At 41.4% G+C, this 17,926-nt stretch overlaps 1 protein-coding gene and 1 long non-coding RNA gene across 2 annotated transcripts in view; both read left to right on the top strand.

Moving 5' to 3' along the window:
* LOC144012372 (uncharacterized) overlaps positions 1 to 9,918 on the top strand; it is a 55,673-nt gene extending 45,755 nt beyond the window's left edge. Inside the window, exon 6 of the mRNA XM_077511729.1 lies at positions 9,283 to 9,918. Coding sequence (XP_077367855.1) covers positions 9,283 to 9,781 — 499 coding nt within the window. The 3' untranslated portion in view covers positions 9,782 to 9,918. The remainder of the gene's footprint in view (positions 1 to 9,282) is intronic.
* A 5,983-nt stretch (positions 9,919 to 15,901) lies between these two features.
* On the top strand, positions 15,902 to 17,613 carry LOC144012502 (uncharacterized). The gene is made up of 4 exons (XR_013282139.1): positions 15,902 to 16,855; positions 16,990 to 17,036; positions 17,128 to 17,270; positions 17,352 to 17,613. It is a non-coding gene; the product is annotated as an uncharacterized LOC144012502 (long non-coding RNA).
* The last annotated feature ends 313 nt before the right edge of the window (positions 17,614 to 17,926 follow it).

Raw genomic sequence — 17,926 nt, forward strand, 5'->3', positions numbered from 1 at the left:
GCAGTCAGAAAGAGTTTAAACGCCTCCCTCTGGCAGAACTTATCCCTTGTCCCGGGGGAGGAGAAGGTTCCGAGTGGGCTATGTTCCGCGCCTCCATTGTTGAGGCAGCCGATCGGAGCTGCGGCCATAAGGTGGTCGGTGCCTGTCACGGCGGAAATTCTCAAACCCGCAGGTGGACACCAGCGGTAAGGGATGCCGTCAAGCTGAAGGAGTCCTATCGGGCCTTTTTGGCCTGTGTTACTGCGGAGGTACCGGCTGGCCAAGCGGAACGCGGCTTCGGCGGTTGCTGAGGCAAAAACTCGGACATGGGAGGAGTTCGGTGAGGCCGTTGAAAATGACTTCTGGATGGCTTCGAGGAAATTCTGGTCCACCATCTGGCGTCTCATGAGAGGAAAGCAGTTCACCATTAACACTGTATAATGGAGATGGTGTGCTGCTGACTTCGACTCGGGATGTCGTGAATCGGTGGGGGGAATACCTCGAAGATCTCAATTGCGCCAACACGTCTTCCTTTAAGGAAGCAGTCTGGTGACTCTGAAGTGGGCTCTCCTATCTCTGGGGTCAAAGTGACTGAGGTGGTTGGAAAGCTCCTCGGTGGCAGTGTCGATGCGATCCGCCCGGAATTCCTAAAGGCTTTGGATCTTGTGGGGCTGTGGTGATTGACCCGCCTCTACAACATTGCGTGGACATCGGGGACAGTGCCTCTGGATTGGCAGACCGGGGTGGTGGTCCCCCTTTTTAAGAAGGGGGACCGGAGGGTTTTTCCAACTTCAGAGGGATCACACTGCTCAGCCTCCCTGGTAAGGTCTAAGTTGAGTCCCGGATTCAGGAGGAGCAGTGGTTTTCGTCCTGGCCGTGGAACCGTGGACCAGCTGTACACCCTCAGCAGGATCATCGAGGGTGCGTGGGAGTTCACTCATCCAGTCCACATGTGTTTTGTGGATTTGGTGAAGGCGTTCGACCGTGGGTGCTTCGGCAGTATGGGGTACCGAGCCCCCTGATACGGGCTGTTTCGTCCCTGTACGACCGATGTTAGAGTTTGGTCCGCATCGCTGGCAGTAAGTTGGATTCGTTTCCAGTGAGAGTTGGACTACGCCAAGGCTGCCCCCTGTCACCGATTCAGTTCATAACTTTCTAAGAATTTCTATGCGTGGCTGAGGCGTCGAGGGGGTCCGGTTTGGCTGCCTCCGCACTGCATCGCTGCCCTTTACAGATGATGTGGTGCTGTTGGATCTCCAACTCTCACTGGAGCGGTTCGCAGCCGAGTGTGAAGCAGTTGGGATGAAGATCAGCATCTCCAAATCTGAGATCATGGTCCACAGTCGGAAAAGGGTGGTGTGCCCTCTCTGGGTCGGGAATGAGATACTTTCCCAAGTGGAGGAGTTCAAGTATCTTGGGGTCTTGCTCACGAGTGAAGGCAGGATGGAGCGGGAGATCAACAGGTGGATCGGTGCAGCGTCCCCAGTGATGTGGACTCTGTATCGGCCCATTGGGGTGAAGAAAGAACTGGGCGAAAAGGCGAAGCTCTCAATTTACCAGTCGACCTACGTTCCAACTCTCACCTATGGTCACGAGCTGTGGGTCGTGACCGAAAGAACGAGATCCCGGATACAAGCGGCCAAAATGAGTTTCCTCTGCAGGGTGTCCGGGCTCTCCCTTAGAGATAGGGTGAGAAGCTCGGTCATCCGGGAGGGACTCAGATTCGAGCCGCTGCTCCTCCGCGTTGAGAGGAGCCAGCTGAGGTGGCTTCTGGTTCGGATGCCTCCTGGACGCCTCCCTGGGGAGGCGTTCCGGGCGTGTCCCACCGGCGGGAGGCCCCGGGGACGACCCAGGACACGCTGGAGAGACTATGTCTCTCGGCTGGCCTGGGAACGCCTTGGGATCCCACCGGAGGAGCTGGTTGAAGTTGCCGGGGAGAGGGAAGTCTGGGTTTCCCTCCTAAATCTGCTGCCCCCGCGACCCGACCTCGGATAAACGGAAGAAGATGGATGGAAACACGTGCCTTCGAGCAAATAATTTTTTAAAACAAATAACTTTATAAACTAACTATTTAGTTAATTTGAACAAAACAGTCTCGAAAACATGTAGACAATTTGAATTTAAACAACGTATACAATATCAACAACAAACCTCATCTGAACGAAGCCGACGTACAGACGGACTAGTCCGTGCGTACAACGTGCTCAAATCAACCGCGATTTAAATGTCGAACTGTGTTGTTGTTTTTGAGAAAATGGAAAGTTTTGAAATAATTGAGGACGGGTAAAACTAAGCAAGCGTAGTCGGTATTTGATAATTTGAAGAATACATCATCTGTTATAGTCTTTTTTTTTTTTTTTGGTCCTGTTTTCTTTTCCTTTTGTTCGAGTGCATGGTTCTATGTTGTGTGCTCACTGCTAAATTTGCAATTCTCGTGTTCTTTGGATTCTTTGGGGGGTCTGTTGATTTTCCTTAAAAATGTCTAATTGTTTGTGTATTATTGCACTATATCGCCACTGGGTATCTTCAAACTTGTTTTCAATTGCATGTGACGCGTTATATGTTTACACCAAAATAAAAAGTTACGAGTACTTAATTGTGAGTTATTCCGAAATGTTCAAGTTCTTGCATTCAAGCCATACGTTTTAAAATGCTTGAATTTGCGGGAGCTGGATTTCAAGTGGAAAGGTGTTCTGCCTGTTAATGCCGATCTACAAAGATGCTCAATAACACATAACAGGTGTTGTGAACTGGAAGGAGCTGCCTGCAGAGTACAAAATAATGTACAGTACTTCTTCAGCACCCACATCAACTGCTGCAAAATTTATTGACACTCGAGCTGAATGTAAAGGAAGGGAAATGGACATTTTTTATTATTTTTTTTAAAAGATATATAATTATGGGCGTTTTATGCCACGCCACTGAAGACTGAGCGTTCTGCCGCATGCTTAATCCAAGAATCCTGCACAATTGAGGAGTCTGCTTTCGAGAAGGAACAGGAAGCATATATGTGTAATGTAAACGTGGAAACCACCCGGTGTAATAACCTTATTTATTGATTGATTGAATTTTTATTTTTTAATTTTATTTTCATTATTATTATTATTATTATTATTATTATTATTATTATTATTAATTTACTCTCAGGTGTAATAACCTTATTTATTTATTGATTGAATTTGTATTTTATTATGATTATTATTTATTCAATCTCTGGTGCAATAACCTTATTTATTATTGATTGATTGAATTATTTATTTTATTATTACGCTTTTGTGAATGAATATATTCCATCACGACAGAAATCAGTTTGCGTCCACCTTGTTGTTTTGACAAAACCACCGTCAAAGACACGATTTACTGCAATTACGCTACATTGGCCATTCGGTGGCGCTGCGCTACACTACTACTTAACATTACTTTGAGTTTTTTTTTTTTTTTTTTTTTTATTTGCTGTAAGACATACAAACATGGTAACAATCAAAGATTTTCAGTATAAGTCGACATTACTTTGAGTTAAGATAGTTTACGTTTAGGCTGAGTTAAAAAAAAAAAAAGACGGAATTGGAGACCACGTGTTTCCGGTAGAGCTCCACTCACGTGTATGGGGCTCTCGGCTATCCAGTCGTTCATGTATTCAGGTCAGTGTTCTCGGCCTCGTTAGCTTAGCTTATCTTAGCTTAGTTTAGCTTAGTTTAGCTTAGCTTAGCTTAACTCGCTAGCCGCTAACAAAGAGAAGCACATAACACGTGGTCAGGAAGAGACCAAGTGTGACTTTGTCGGCATTATTGTGCCAAAATGTCGGCGAGAACGACACCAAAGTACGAGGAGGAACTCTTTGGAGGAAAAGAAGAGAACGAGCAACATTTTCAACCGCTGGACGATGTTTGCGAGGAGCCTCGAATTGTGCTACACGCAGCAGGTTTGTACACTTCTAATTACTCCGCCTTGCTTAGCACTACTATATAGCGTTAAAAAAAACAAAACAAAACATGCAGTCAGGACGGTTAAACAGTCATCGGACAGTCATACCAATGTAACAGTCGTGTGCGTAGGGTTTTAATCAAGATGCTCGAGTGATTTATTTGCTCTGTAGAAGACAAAATGGGACACAGTTTTTCGTATTCGTCATCTGCACCACATGTGCTGCTTCCCCCTGCAACTTAGTGTCGCGATGTCCACATCTGCATTTCTTTTCTAAGATGAATGGAATATATTCTTCCAAAAATGTTAAGTAATGCTAAGCACCTTCATTTATACAGAGTTAATCACCAAAACACAGTATTTGTTATTTTATTTCAACCGCCCAAAGAAAATGGGAAAGCAATGCATTGGTTAAAGTGGGACAGTATTTATTTATATAAATACTTTTTTTTTTTTTTTACTTTTTTATTTAAATGTATTATTATTATTATTATATAATTATTCTGTTGTTTTTATTTCTATTTATATTTATTTTTTGCAATAATTTTTTAAAATGTTTTTTAATATCCATTTTTATTTTCATTTTATGCATTTATTTGTTCATGTCTTCATTCACCTTATTTATTTAAATTTATTTATTATTCTGTTGTTTTTATTTCCATTTATATTGTACTTTTAAAAAAAAAAGTTTTTATAGAATTTTTTATTTTCACTTTATGCATTTATTTGTTCATGTCTTCATTTACTTTTTTATTTTTTTTATTTTTATTTTAACAGTTTCGGTCCTCCATACAGAAGAAGTGTGAGCGGGATTGTGGGCCGTTTGGAGATGCAATGTAGCCAACTCGCGGCCTGTCGTCGTGGCAACCCTCATTTGCAGGAACATTAAAATGAATCCGATGAATCTGAAATAGTGCTGGGCGATATATATCGGCATGACGATAGAAAAATGTTTATTGTGCCCTTTTCTTACCTAACAGCATGAGACAAATAGCCAAATACTTCTAGCTGACTGTTGAATAATTCTAAATAAATAAAACTTAATCAGTCTAAAGAAGAGTCGTCACAAAAGAAACGGAAGATCAGTAAAAATCTCATCTTCTTATTTTTGCCTTTTACTGTTTGAGGGTACTCGACACTTGTGGATTAAGAAAGGAGTAGTTAACAATTTTTACCACTTTTCAAAAGGATTATTATTTCTTCAAAGTTAATGCCCATTTTTGGATTACTTTTGAGATTTTTTTTACTTTTAATTTTTGCGTTTATTCTTTTTTTATCTTTTGATGGATTACCTGTTTCTTCATTGAGTGTTTGGAATTACCAATGACTGAGTATTCATTTAATTTGATAAAGGTATAAACTTAATGTCCATTTATTTTAACTTATTTATTTATTATACGTTTTATTTATTTATATTATCCTGCTTTTCCAAACCAAAATCGATCTAATGTTTGCCGTTTTATGAGAGTTGAGTTTCAATAAATATTGGGGGGAAAAAAGTCTATTAACTGTTTGTTTATGATCTTTTCCTCCATCAAGCAGCTTAATCGAGAAGCTACATTTAATATGAATCAATTTGCTCAGTTTGAAGCCGAGCATATACGTATTTATTTATTTGATCTACTACTCTAGCTGCACTACAAAGTTGAAACTTTGCAATTTGGAATTTTTTTTTTTTTTTTTTTGCATTTAATTTATGACAGAAAATGTCTGAACTTTATTTTTTTATGCCTTATAAAAATGTCTAGGCCGCTGTGCCTACTTTGTTTACATTTTTTATTTTATATTGCAGCCCTACTAGATTCATTTGTGACATTCATTAAATGTTACACACAAATAAAATGTGAAATTGTAAGCAAAGTACGTTGTATCATTGGGGTGTGAATTGCCTAGTACCTGACGATTCGATTCGTATCACGATTCATAGGTCACGATTCGATTCGATGCCGATTAATCCCCATCCGAATTTATAAGTCGAATGTTGCGATTTTTCATTTTATTTTTTTTACTCAAATTTAGAAAATACTATTCAGTAAACTTGTACATGTACACTGTTAAGATTTGTATGAAAATGTATTATTTATTTATCTGAAACTTCAGTCATTACTGTGAGCCACTGTATTTAACAAACAGGTTGTAATCGGTTTCATGTTTGAATGGCTTTGAAATAAAATATTAAGGCTTAATATTCCATTCATTCATATAAAAATCGTTTAAAAGACGTTTAAAAATCGATTCGGCTGCCCATTGAATCGATTCGAGAATTGCGTGATGTAATATCGCGATACATTGCCGAATCGATTTTTTTTTTAACACCCCTATTGTATAATATTTCATGGAAGAACTACAAATATATCTATATCGTGGTATGGACCATTTGCACGTGACGTCACTTCCCCCCCATGGGGCCGCACCCTCCTGAACGCTGGACGGCAAAAGAACCACTTGCCTGGATTGTAACAATTGAATCGCGTAGAGCGTGAAGTCCTTTGTGTCGTCGATTAAATTTATAAAATGGTCATATCTTGCTGTGCGGTCGGTTGTACAAACAGACAAGGGAGTAAACTAGGGGTGTTAAAAAAAATCGATTTGGCGATATATCGCGATACTACATCGCGCGATTCTCGAATCGATTCAATAATCGGCAGAATCTTTTTTTTTTTTTAGGATTCACACCTTGAGCATGGAAGAATGTTATATGAACGGAACATTAAGCCTTAATATTTTATTTTAATGCTGTTCAAACATGAAACAGATTACAACCTCTATAAGACTGAAATTTCAGATAAATAAATAATACATTTTCATATAAATCTTACACTCTACAAGCTTACTGATTAGTATTTTCTAAATTTGAATGAAAAAAAATCACAACAATCGACTTATAAATTCGTATCGGGATTAATCGGTATCGAATCGTGACCTGTGAATCGTGATACGAATCGAATCGTCAGGTACTAGGCAATTCACACCCCTACATGTCATGCACCGTGAATTCCGGAAAAGTCGGCGATTTGATTCGTTCCGAAAATGGTGGGGGACAGAAGGTAAGGGTCTGTTTTCAAACGAGCCATCTCCAGTTTCTGTAAATATCGCACTCTATGAGCTCCTACTAAACGTTCCACTTCTGCTGACAGGCGAACGTCAGTTGAACTAGCAGATTCCATGGCTCGATGGGTAATAATAACTTTTCGTTTGTAAAATAAAAGTCTCTAAGTACCTAAATCGCTCCGCGGCCCGTCCACTTCCATTCAAACGTCATTTCCTTCCGCCGTCCATGATAGGGCAGTCACGTGATCACAATTATTTCCCATATCGCCCAGCACGAATCTGAATAATCGATAGATTAAGCAATTCTAAATTTGATAGTAACAGTACTATCAACTCAAACTTGAAATTTGACTTGACCAAACCAAATGTGTGTTTTTTTTCTTCTTGTGTCCTGCAGACGTCGCTGAGAAATATCTTCGTCCTGACCAAGAGGACATGAAGCCTCCGAATGTTAAAGAGGAGGAAGAACATCCTGACATCGAAGAGGAGGAAAAGCCCGTTCGTGTCAAAGAGGAGGCGGTTGAGGATGATGTCACCAAGTCGCCACCGACGTTCGCCCCTTTAAAGAGTGAAGATGAAGACAAGGGTGAGAGTGAGGAGGTTGGAGGGGCGGAGCTTCCAAACAGCAGGTCAACTCGTCAACACATGACGACAGAAGGTGATGCAGACCCCTTGCGACCACCACAAGCACAAAGTCATCATGACATCAGGGCTTGAGATAGACCCATATGTTTTTTTCAGGACCGATACCAATAGCGGTTATTAGTAGTCAAGGAGGCCAATGACCGATATTTCAGGCCGATATTCATTTTCAGTAAAAAAAAAAAAAAAAAACATGGGGAAATATTAGCATAAAAATTTTTGTAAAATACAAAAGCCAATCTTGACTGTGTTATATCGTCTAAAAAAGTGAAATGGAAACTTGAGCAAATAAATACCATATCGCTCTACTTTTCTACAGTAAATGTTTTTCCCCAAAATTTACAAACACCTGAAATCTTCACATTTCTGTCACAATAACAAAATGGTTCAGAAGATTCCCAGGGTCAGTAGTAGCAACTCTTATAAAGTTAACTGAAAATTTCAAATGGGTTTAGATTTACCTTATATCGACTGTCAGATTTAGATAAAGGCCAATACCGATATTCATCAAAATGCCCAATATCTATAATCGGCCTGTATCGGTCTATCTTTAATAATGTCCCCCTTTCTTCACAATGATGATGATGATGACGATGCACGTCACTCTGCCAACAACTGTTTGGAATTTTCGCAGTGTGGGAAAACATTGAGCTCAAAATGGAGTTTGAAAGCACACACACAACACGGGAAAACCTTTTTCCTGCTCAGATTGGTGCAAAGGTTTCGCTCAAAAGTCAATTTTTGCAATAAACAAAGGAAACACAAACAAAAGAACACAAACTGATGAAAAACCTGTTGTCCATCGATCGAAGTGCTCCATGTGGGGTGTTGAGTCGCCAAACTTTTTTTTTTGTTTTTTTTTTGGACTTGACCAACACAAATATGTGTTTTGTCTTCTTGTGTCCTGCAGACGTTGGTGAAAAATATCTTCATCCTGATGAACAGGAGGTGGAATCTCTTCATGTTAAAAAGGAGAAGGAGGAGGAAGAACATCATTATTCTAAAGAAGAAAAAAAGCCCCTTGGTGTTGAGGATGATGTCACCAAGTCACCAATGACCTTCGCCCCTTTAAAGGGTGAAGATGAAGTCGAGGGTGAGAGTGAGGAGGGCACAGGGGCGGAGCCTCCAAACAGCATCTCAACTCCTCAAAACATGATTCCAGAAAGTGATGCAGACCACTGGGGATCATCAAAAGCAAAAAGTGATGACATAAGGTCCCTTTCTTCTCATGATGATGATGATAATGATGATAATCTGTATGGTAATGATGAACACGCTGCTGGTGATAGGTCGTGTCACACTGATGACAAATCCTGCGAATGTTCTCACTGTGGGAAAACATTGAGTTCAAAAAGAAGTTTGAAAATTCACTTGAGAAGACACACTGGGGAAAAACCTTTTTCTTGTTTAGATTGTGGCAAAAGCTTCTCCCGGAAGCCAGAATTAACGATACATACAAGAAGACACACTGGCGAGAAACCTTTTTCTTGCTCAGATTGCGGCAAAAGCTTCTCTGACAAGTCAACCTTAACAACACATACAAGAAGCCACACTGGCGAGAAACCTTTTTCTTGCTCAGATTGTGGCAAAAGCTTCTCTTCGAAGTCCTATTTAAAAAAACATAAGAAGACACACTGGGGAAAAACCTTTTTCTTGCCCAGATTGTGGCAAAAGCTTCTCTCAAAGGTCAACTTTAACAAGACATACAAGAAGACACACTGGCGAGAAACCTTTTTCTTGCTCAGATTGTGGCAAAAGCTTCTCTTCGAAGTCCTATTTAAAAAAACATAAGAAGACACACTGGGGAAAAACCTTTTTCTTGCCCAGATTGTGGCAAAAGCTTCTCTCAAAGGTCAACTTTAACAAGACATACAAGAAGACACACTGGCGAGAAACCTTTTTCTTGCCCAGATTGTGGCAAAAGCTTCTCTCGGAAGTCAGATATAAAAGCACATACAAGAACACACACTGGGGAAAAACCTTTTTCTTGCGCAGATTGTGGCAAAAGCTTCTCTCACAAGTCAAACTTAACAACGCATACAAGAAGCCACACTCGCGAGAAAGCTTTTTCTTGCTCAGATTGTGGCAAACGCTTCTCTCTGAAGTCAGATTTAACAAGACATACAAGAACACACACTGGGGAAAAACCTTTTTCTTGCTCAGATTGTGGCAAAAGCTTCTTTGACAAGTCGAATTTAAAAGCACAACAAAGAACACACACTGGCGAAAAACCTTTTTCTTGCTCCGATTGTGGCAAAAGCTTCTTTGACAAGTCGAATTTAAAAGCACATACAAGAAGACACACTGGCGAGAAACCTTTTTCTTGCTCAGATTGTGGAAAACGTTACTCTGACCAATCATGTTTCAACAAACACACAAGATCACATGGTGCGAAGGAACCATTCAGTTGCGGTGTTTGTGCTAAAAGATTCTCTTCTAAATATCTTGCTGAGAGACACGAGTGTGCTGGTGAGAATAGCAGCCATCTTTGAAGCTTCAAAAAATGAAGGGAAGTGAGTCTGCTGTGTTATTTTGTAATAAAATATTCAAAACTACCTGGGCCTGTCATCATGATTTACGTTCATTAATCAAATAAAAGTATAGATATTAGGATTTCGGAAGACTTAAGAAGTATCAACTCCAACGTCTTACTTAAAAGTGTAAATGTAATGCTTTCAAAACTACTCAACCTGTAAATATTAAATGTTTTTAACGTTTACTGTTAATGTGTTTACAATGTATGTAATTTTGGAAGCTATTCTTATCTGTTTCTGAATCTTGTTAATTGTTAATTTGTTGATGTTAGATGTGTTTTTGCTTGTGTGAAGCACATTGAGTTGCCTTGTGTATGAAATCGAAATAAAGCCACCTTGCTTTGCCTTGCAATTTTCCCCAAATAAGCGTCGAGAATACCTTCAGGGACACACAAAGCCATCTGGGATTAAAAGTTGCTGTTGAACACTGAAACGATTAACGCAAAATGTCCTACTCTTTGTATACAATATTAAAAAGAGTGTCGACTGGCTGGCCAGGCTAACTCACCCCGAGATCAAACCAACAACAGCTCCGCGCTAGCTAACGTGCCATATGCTAGTCTTTGGACGTGCATTTCACACATTTTATTTTTCTATGGAACAGTTTTTACATTATTAGCACAATGTACAATATTCAGATGACTTAAGAACAAAATTGTATTCATACCCGGTTTTGCTTCTTTCATTTTTCATGTAATAATGTGGCTACATGTAATGGATCAGGGCTTGTAACTCATACTAATATTTCTGTGCACGTAAGATAAACACGTTTTGTTTATTTTCTATTGTTTAACTTTTATGTTAGTAAGAACAACTTTAGTACATTATCATAGAAGCGTTAGTGAGTAGGACTAGATGTTTTTGTACTTTTTCCTACTTCTTTTCCTTTTCTCTTTAACACATTCACTGCCAGCCCAGCAAAAATGCATTATTTGACGTTTTTTTCCGTCAATGGCAGTCAATGACTTAAGATGAGATGTAACCAAAATGGATGGTTTTTTAAACATTTGCCTTAAAAAAAAAATTAAAAAAAGGAAAAAAGGATGCTGCAATATAATCACAAAATATATTGGCACATTGTGTTTAACACATTCACTGCCAGCCCAGCAAAAATGCATTCTTTGACGTCTTTTTCCATCAATGGCAATCAATGAGTTAACTACACCTTGTTTATGCTTGACATTTTTATATGTTCAATAAAACCCAATCAATCAATCAATCAATATGCTTGACTCTTTCACTTATTCTTTTCACGAAAAAATAAAATAAAAATCAATACCCACGCGGTATTACGTTCAATAATTATATATAAGCTGAATCTACCAAATGACAGAGTAGAATAGAATACTTTTTTTTGCCCCGTCCCGTTCTTTTATAATTGACAGTAGAAAAATGTAGGTTTGCCAAAATACAGCCATTTTTTTTTTCCCATGGACTCTGAAACCGTGTGGAGCCTGGGTGCCAAATCTGGTGCCTGTTCCTTTAAATCCCTCTCTGCGTGTGGTCATGTGACCCAGAGTAGCGAGCGAGGAGCACATATAAAAGGAGGGAAAATTGAATCAGGAAGTGAGGTGGGAAGTTGTTAAGAGATTCAGCTGCAGGTTTGTGTCTCTTCAGTTTTATTTATTGTATGTCTTAGCCTTGCTTGTTGTTAAATCCGAGCTGACTGTTACCTTGTAGGAGCCTCCGATGAGCCCAAACTGGTGAGCTATCAAAAAATCGTTACGGCAATATATCGTTGCGGGCCTCATGACAATACACATATCGATACGCAGGCGTCAGAATCGATATTGCTCATTATCTTGAAATAGGCAGTTCACGTTTTGCCTTTGCAGCTTGCATTGTACCTAAAAAATAAAAACCAGCAGCGTCTTTGAAGTTAATTGCCTTCAATTAATGCAAAAATAGCTCACCAGTGATTGGACACTGTATCTTGCTAAGAAAAGTGAAAACAGAGGAGGAATATCAACATTTATTTACTTCTAAACTTAACATGGCACGTGTCTTTAATGTACTAATTTTTGTATATTTAGTTTGAAAACGAAATAGAATGTGTTACACAAAAAAAATAAGTTTTTATTTACCCAAATATTTCAAATAAGCACATTTTAGAGCTGTAATTTTAATGAGTGTTGTTCAGAAACCGGTATCGGCAGAGGTGCCGATACTGCATTAAAACAGTGGTGTCGGTGAGTACTCACAAGTAACATGCCGATACCATTAATTCCAAAGCTAATATAGGATTTTGGATGAGGCATCTTGTGTCTTGCTGGTGCACGACATTCACTGATATGTGACATGTTCACTGCCTGCCGATCTAAGATATCCTATTGGCCCTTGAATGCTCTGAACCAATAGCAGGACAGCTTTTCCATGTTGAGGAAAAAAAAAAACCTTAAATATCGGTATGGTATCGGCCGATACTGCAAAGCTGGGTATCGGTATCGGAACAACACTAATTTTCATACTTTGATATTTTTGCTCATATCCCGGTGTGTCTGTGAAAGCTGCTCCTTGCTCTGAAGTTCGTACACATTTAGACCAGGTATGCCGCTGGGTGGTAAACCAGAAGAGCTGCTAACAAAAATATTTTTGTCAGTCAGCATAACAAACATATCCTTTAGGTATACAAATGACTGTTACGCAAGTAAATTAATGTAATATATCGGGATACGTATTGCCTTGAAGATCAAGTATTGGGAACATATGTATCGCGATACGTATCGTGATACGTGAGAATGGTGTGCTGTAAAAGTGTCAATGCATCTTAAGTGTAAATGTAATGCTTTCAAAACTACTCAACCTGTAAATATTAAATGTTTGCTGTTAATGTGTTTAAATGTCAATGTATGTTTGTTTTGTACGTAATTTAGGAAGTTATTTTTGTTTGCTTCTGAATGTTGTTAATGGTTGTTTGTTGATGTTTGTACGTGTTGTGTATTTGCTTGTGTGAAGCACATTGATTTGCCTTGTGTATGAAATTAGAAATAAAGCCACCTTGCAATTTTCCCCAAATAAGCGTCGACAATACGTTCAGACACACAAAGCCATCTGCGATTAAATTTTTTTGTGGAACAATGTTATCACTGAAATGATTGACGCAAATGTCCTACTCTTTGTTGCTAACTCAACCACCACAGCTCCGTGCTAGCTAACACGCCATATGCTAGTGCATTTTGCACATTTTATCTTTCTATGTAACAATTTTGACATGATTAGCATACAATATTCAGATGACATCAGAACAAAATTGTGTCCATACCTGGTTTTGATTGAATATAATTTCTGTTCATGTGGCACTTTTGCCTCTGCAGGCAATTTGTTCTTGTCGTCAAACAACCTTTCATCACATTTTGAAATCACAATACAAATCAAATGGAGTAGATGCCACCTGGACTTCCGGGCTTCACACACCAGCTCCGTTTCCGGCCACTGCTGCGACTCACAGGCGGCGTTCCGACAAAAATGATCACATTAAGAGAAGCGACAGTACAATGCAATTGCATTTGTACTTCTGAGTGTGGCGCTGATGAGATGATGCTCCCCCTGGTGGGAAGTGTGTGGCAATACCTTACATCCCTAGCCAATCAGCATTAGTGCCCTCCCTACAAATAAGGAGTCAGTTGGTACCTGCCCTCAACTTACTCCTTGGCTCTGAGGTCCGCCTCCTTGACTTCAATGGCTTGTCATCATCAGTCATCACGAACATTTTACCTTCATTGGAAGGTAAGTGTTGCGTCAAAACTTTGCTGAAGGAAAGTGTGAGAGCCACAGATGACAAAAACTGGCCAAAAGTCATTTGTATTACTTGCAGTACAAATAAATGTTGCATATATATATATCAATAACATATCAGATACTGTATCACCTTCCCATGGGCTCACCACCGGTGGGAGGGGCCACAGGGGTCGGGTGCAGTGGAGGCTGGGTGGCAGCCATGGGAGGAGACCTTGGCGGACCGACCCCCAGCTGCAGAAGCTGGCTCTTGGGACATGGAATGTCACCTCTCTGGCAGGGAAGGAGCCTGAGCTGGTGTGTGAGGCAGAGAAGTTCCGACGAGACATAGTCGGACTGTCCTCCACACACGGCTTGGGCTCTGGTACTAGTCCTCTCGAGAGGGGTTGGACTCTCTTCCACTCTGGAGTTGACCATGGTGAGAGGCGCCGAGCAGGTGTGGGCAGTCTTATTGGCCCCCGGCTCAGCGCCAGTACGTTGGGGTACACCCCGGTAGATGAGAGGGTAGCCTGCCTCCGCCTTCAGGTGGGGTGACGGGTCCTGACTGTTGTTTGTGCATATGCACCAAACAGCAGTTCAGAGTACCCACCCTTTTTGGAGTCCAGAGAGGGTGTGCTGGAGAGTGCTTCCCCGGGGACTTCAATGCTCATGTGGGCAATGACAGTGAGACAGGGAGGGACGTGATTTTGAGGAACAGCCCTCCCGGTCAGAACCCGAGTGGTGTTTTGCGATTGGACTTCTGTGCTCATCCCGGATTGTCCATAACGAACACCATGTTCAAACATAGGGGTGTCCATATGTGTATTTTGCACCAGGACACCCTCGGCTGCAGTTCGATGATCGACTTTGTAGTCGTGTCATTGGATTTGTGGCCGCATGTATTGGACACTCAAGTGAAGAGAAGGGCGGAGCTGTCAACATATCACCACCTGGTAGTGTGTTGGCTCCAAGGGTGGGGGAAGATGCCGGTCCGACCTGGCGGACCCAAACGTATTGTGAGGGTTTGCTGGGAACGTCTGGCGGAATCCCCTGTCAGAAAGAGTTTCTCCCTCTGGCAGAACTTCTCCCTTGTCCCGGGGGAGGAGAGGGTTCCAAGGGGGCTATGTTCCGCGCCTCCATTGTTAAGGCAGCCGATCGGAGCTGCGGCCATAAGGTAGTCGGTGCCTGTCATGGTGACAATCCTCGAACCACCAGCAGTAAGGGATGCCGTCAAGCTGAAGAAGGAGTCCTATCGGGCCTTTTTGGCCTGTAGTACTGCGGAGGCAGCTGACAGTTACCGGCTGGCCAAGCGGAACGCGGCTTCAGCGGTCGCTGAGGCAAAAACTCGGACATGGGAGGAGTTCGTTTGAGGCCATGGAAAATGACTTCCGCACGGCTTTGAGGAAATTCTGGTCCACCATCCGGCGTCTCATGAGAGGAAAGCAGTTCACTATTAACACTGTGTATAATGGAGATGGTGTGCTGCTGACTTCGACTCGGGACGTCGTGAGTCGGTGGGGGGAATACTTCGAAGATCTCAATTGCGCCAACACGTCTTCCTTTGAGGAAGCAGTCTGGCGACTCTGAGGTGGGCTCTCCTATCTCTGGGGTCAAAGTCACTGAGGTGGTTGGAAATCTCCTCGGTGGCGGGGCCCCAGGGGTGGATGAGAACCGCCCGGAATTCCTAAAGGCTCTGGATGTTGTGGGGCTGTGGTGGTTGACACGCCTCTAACGCTCCTTGGTCAATAATTTGCAACGCTATTGCTCAAGATTTATTTATTTTTTGCATTTTTATATATTTTAGTTTGGTTTTAAGGTATTTACAAAGACAAAGGGCAAGGTTAAAATGTTAATTTAAAGATGCCGGGAGAATTTGTCGGCTGCGTGACGTCACTCTCGTGGATTTTGACAGCACGCACGTATTATTTTTTTCACTCACTCACTCACAGAAGCTAACGTGTGAATGGGTGAGTGAAAAAAAAATCCGTGTGTGCTTTCAAATTGCCGCAGGAGTGACGTCACGCAGCTGACAATTTCGCCCGGCCCCGTTTGCGACACGCCAAACCCCGCTCTGCGATTGGCTGCAGGGGTGTAAACACTGTTTTTCCACAGAAACGTCCCGCTGTTCACAAACCAAACATCCATCCATCCATCCATTTTCTTGACCGCTTATTCCTCACAAGGGTTGCGGCTGGCGCCTATCTCAGCTGGCTCTGGGCAGTAGGCGGGGTACACCCTGAACTGGTTGCCAGCCAATCGCAGCAAACCAAACACAAAATTACAAAATACAGGCTGGGGCGGTGGGGGTTTATAGGACAAAATCACCCCCAGAAATTAAGAGAAGCCCAGATCTGTAAATTGAGAAGTAGTTTGTTTGTTGAAATCCTGCATTTAACTCTTTGACCGCCATAAACGTTTAAAGACGTTCAGTATAATCCTAGAATTGGCCGCCATAGACGTTAATTGACGTCTACTATGTTTTTTATGGAAACGGGTGGAGGAAAGCCTTGGGCAGCTGTGCTCCAAGTATCAAGCCGATCGGGTTACTATAATGAGTATTCCTGGCCACTAGATGGCTGTGATGAGTCTTTTGGACAAGATCGGGTAGGAGACAACAGTAGAAGAAGAGAGGCGGAGCTAGAGTGTTGAGGGGGAGAGAATGGCAAACTTGGCTAAGGGAGTCAAAAAGGCTACAGATGGCAATCTGATCACGCTTGATCCTTATTTTCAAAGCTCAAAAGCATCGACCAGTGCTCAAGAGCACAGTGATGACGGGGTTAAGTCATAGTTGAAGCGGTGACGCGGCCGTTTCGACCACGTCCTAAGACCCCACCGGCTAGCGATGCTCATAACGTCCTAAGGCCCCACCGGCTAGCGATGCTAACACCGGAGAAAAGTGGTGCACAACCGAGCACGTCTGCACAGATGACGTTTCATCGGACGATGACGACTACTATGGGTCCGATGCAAGACAGTCTTGGACAGTCTTTCGTCCTCCAAAGAACGTGAAGGTAAGCGCTAACATGCTAAGAGATTGCTAGTAAGATTACTAACTTTTCGGGCGATCTGCTAGCAGCGTGTGTAAATGTGCTGATATACACTAAAACATCTATTACCTATACAAACGTGAATGTATATTTTATAGATCGTGCTCACAGCAACGTCCGACCGCTGGTTCTACGACAAAGAAAGGTTAAAAAAAAAAAAAAAAACGTTTTCAATACACCGCAACAATAAAAGGAAAGTCTTTCGATAGTATTGTAATTGTATATGTTTCTTTCAGCTCCTACCCAAAGTGACCCTTCTCACAGTGAGCAGAACAAAGGAAAAAGAGAAGATTCTCCACAGCACTAATAAAATATTTGATGGTAAACGTCTTCTATAATTTACAGAATGTGCATCGACCAATACATCCAAGAAAAAAAGGTAAACATGCACACACACACACACACACATTGCATCACAGTGCTCTAAAATAATATATGCTTTTGAAATGTATATTTGCAGATCCCAAAGATTCTGGCTGGCTTGAAGTTGATGAATTCGGCTGGCAGCCAACCATCTTCCCCTTTGCTGCAAAACCAGGACCAAGGGATGCTGCAGCAGAGCTGAATTCCCACCTGCCAGCTGACATCCTGGAGCTCTTCATCACGGATGAACTTCTCCAGCACATCGTTCATCATACCAACCTCTACGCAAATCAGTCCATGCAGAAGCAGACTGACAAAAACTGTTGTGCACGTGTAAATAGTTTGCAAAGAGTTTTCCAAATTGTTTGTTCGGATTGCTGCTGTTGCATGTAAATAAACTGTTATTTTTCAATCAAAAAACATTTTTTATTGTTGGGGTAGTGTTTTATAGAAGTTTAGGTGTTTGTAGAATCACTCATACAAAAAAAAAAAAAAGTGCCAAATTCACTAGAGTGCATGAAATAACATCGTTTCACAAAAAGCTTGATTTCTCCGTATTTTGGAAGAAAATAGAGGATTTGGGTGAAACGAAGCTGTTTTCTATTGTTGATTACTGAAGATTCGAATAAGGTAGAAACAAACTTTTTTTTTTTTTTTTTAGATGAAAGATGA

The sequence above is a fragment of the Festucalex cinctus genome, chromosome 1 (genome assembly GCF_051991245.1).
Source record: "Festucalex cinctus isolate MCC-2025b chromosome 1, RoL_Fcin_1.0, whole genome shotgun sequence".
NCBI classification, from domain to species: Eukaryota; Metazoa; Chordata; class Actinopteri; order Syngnathiformes; family Syngnathidae; genus Festucalex; species Festucalex cinctus.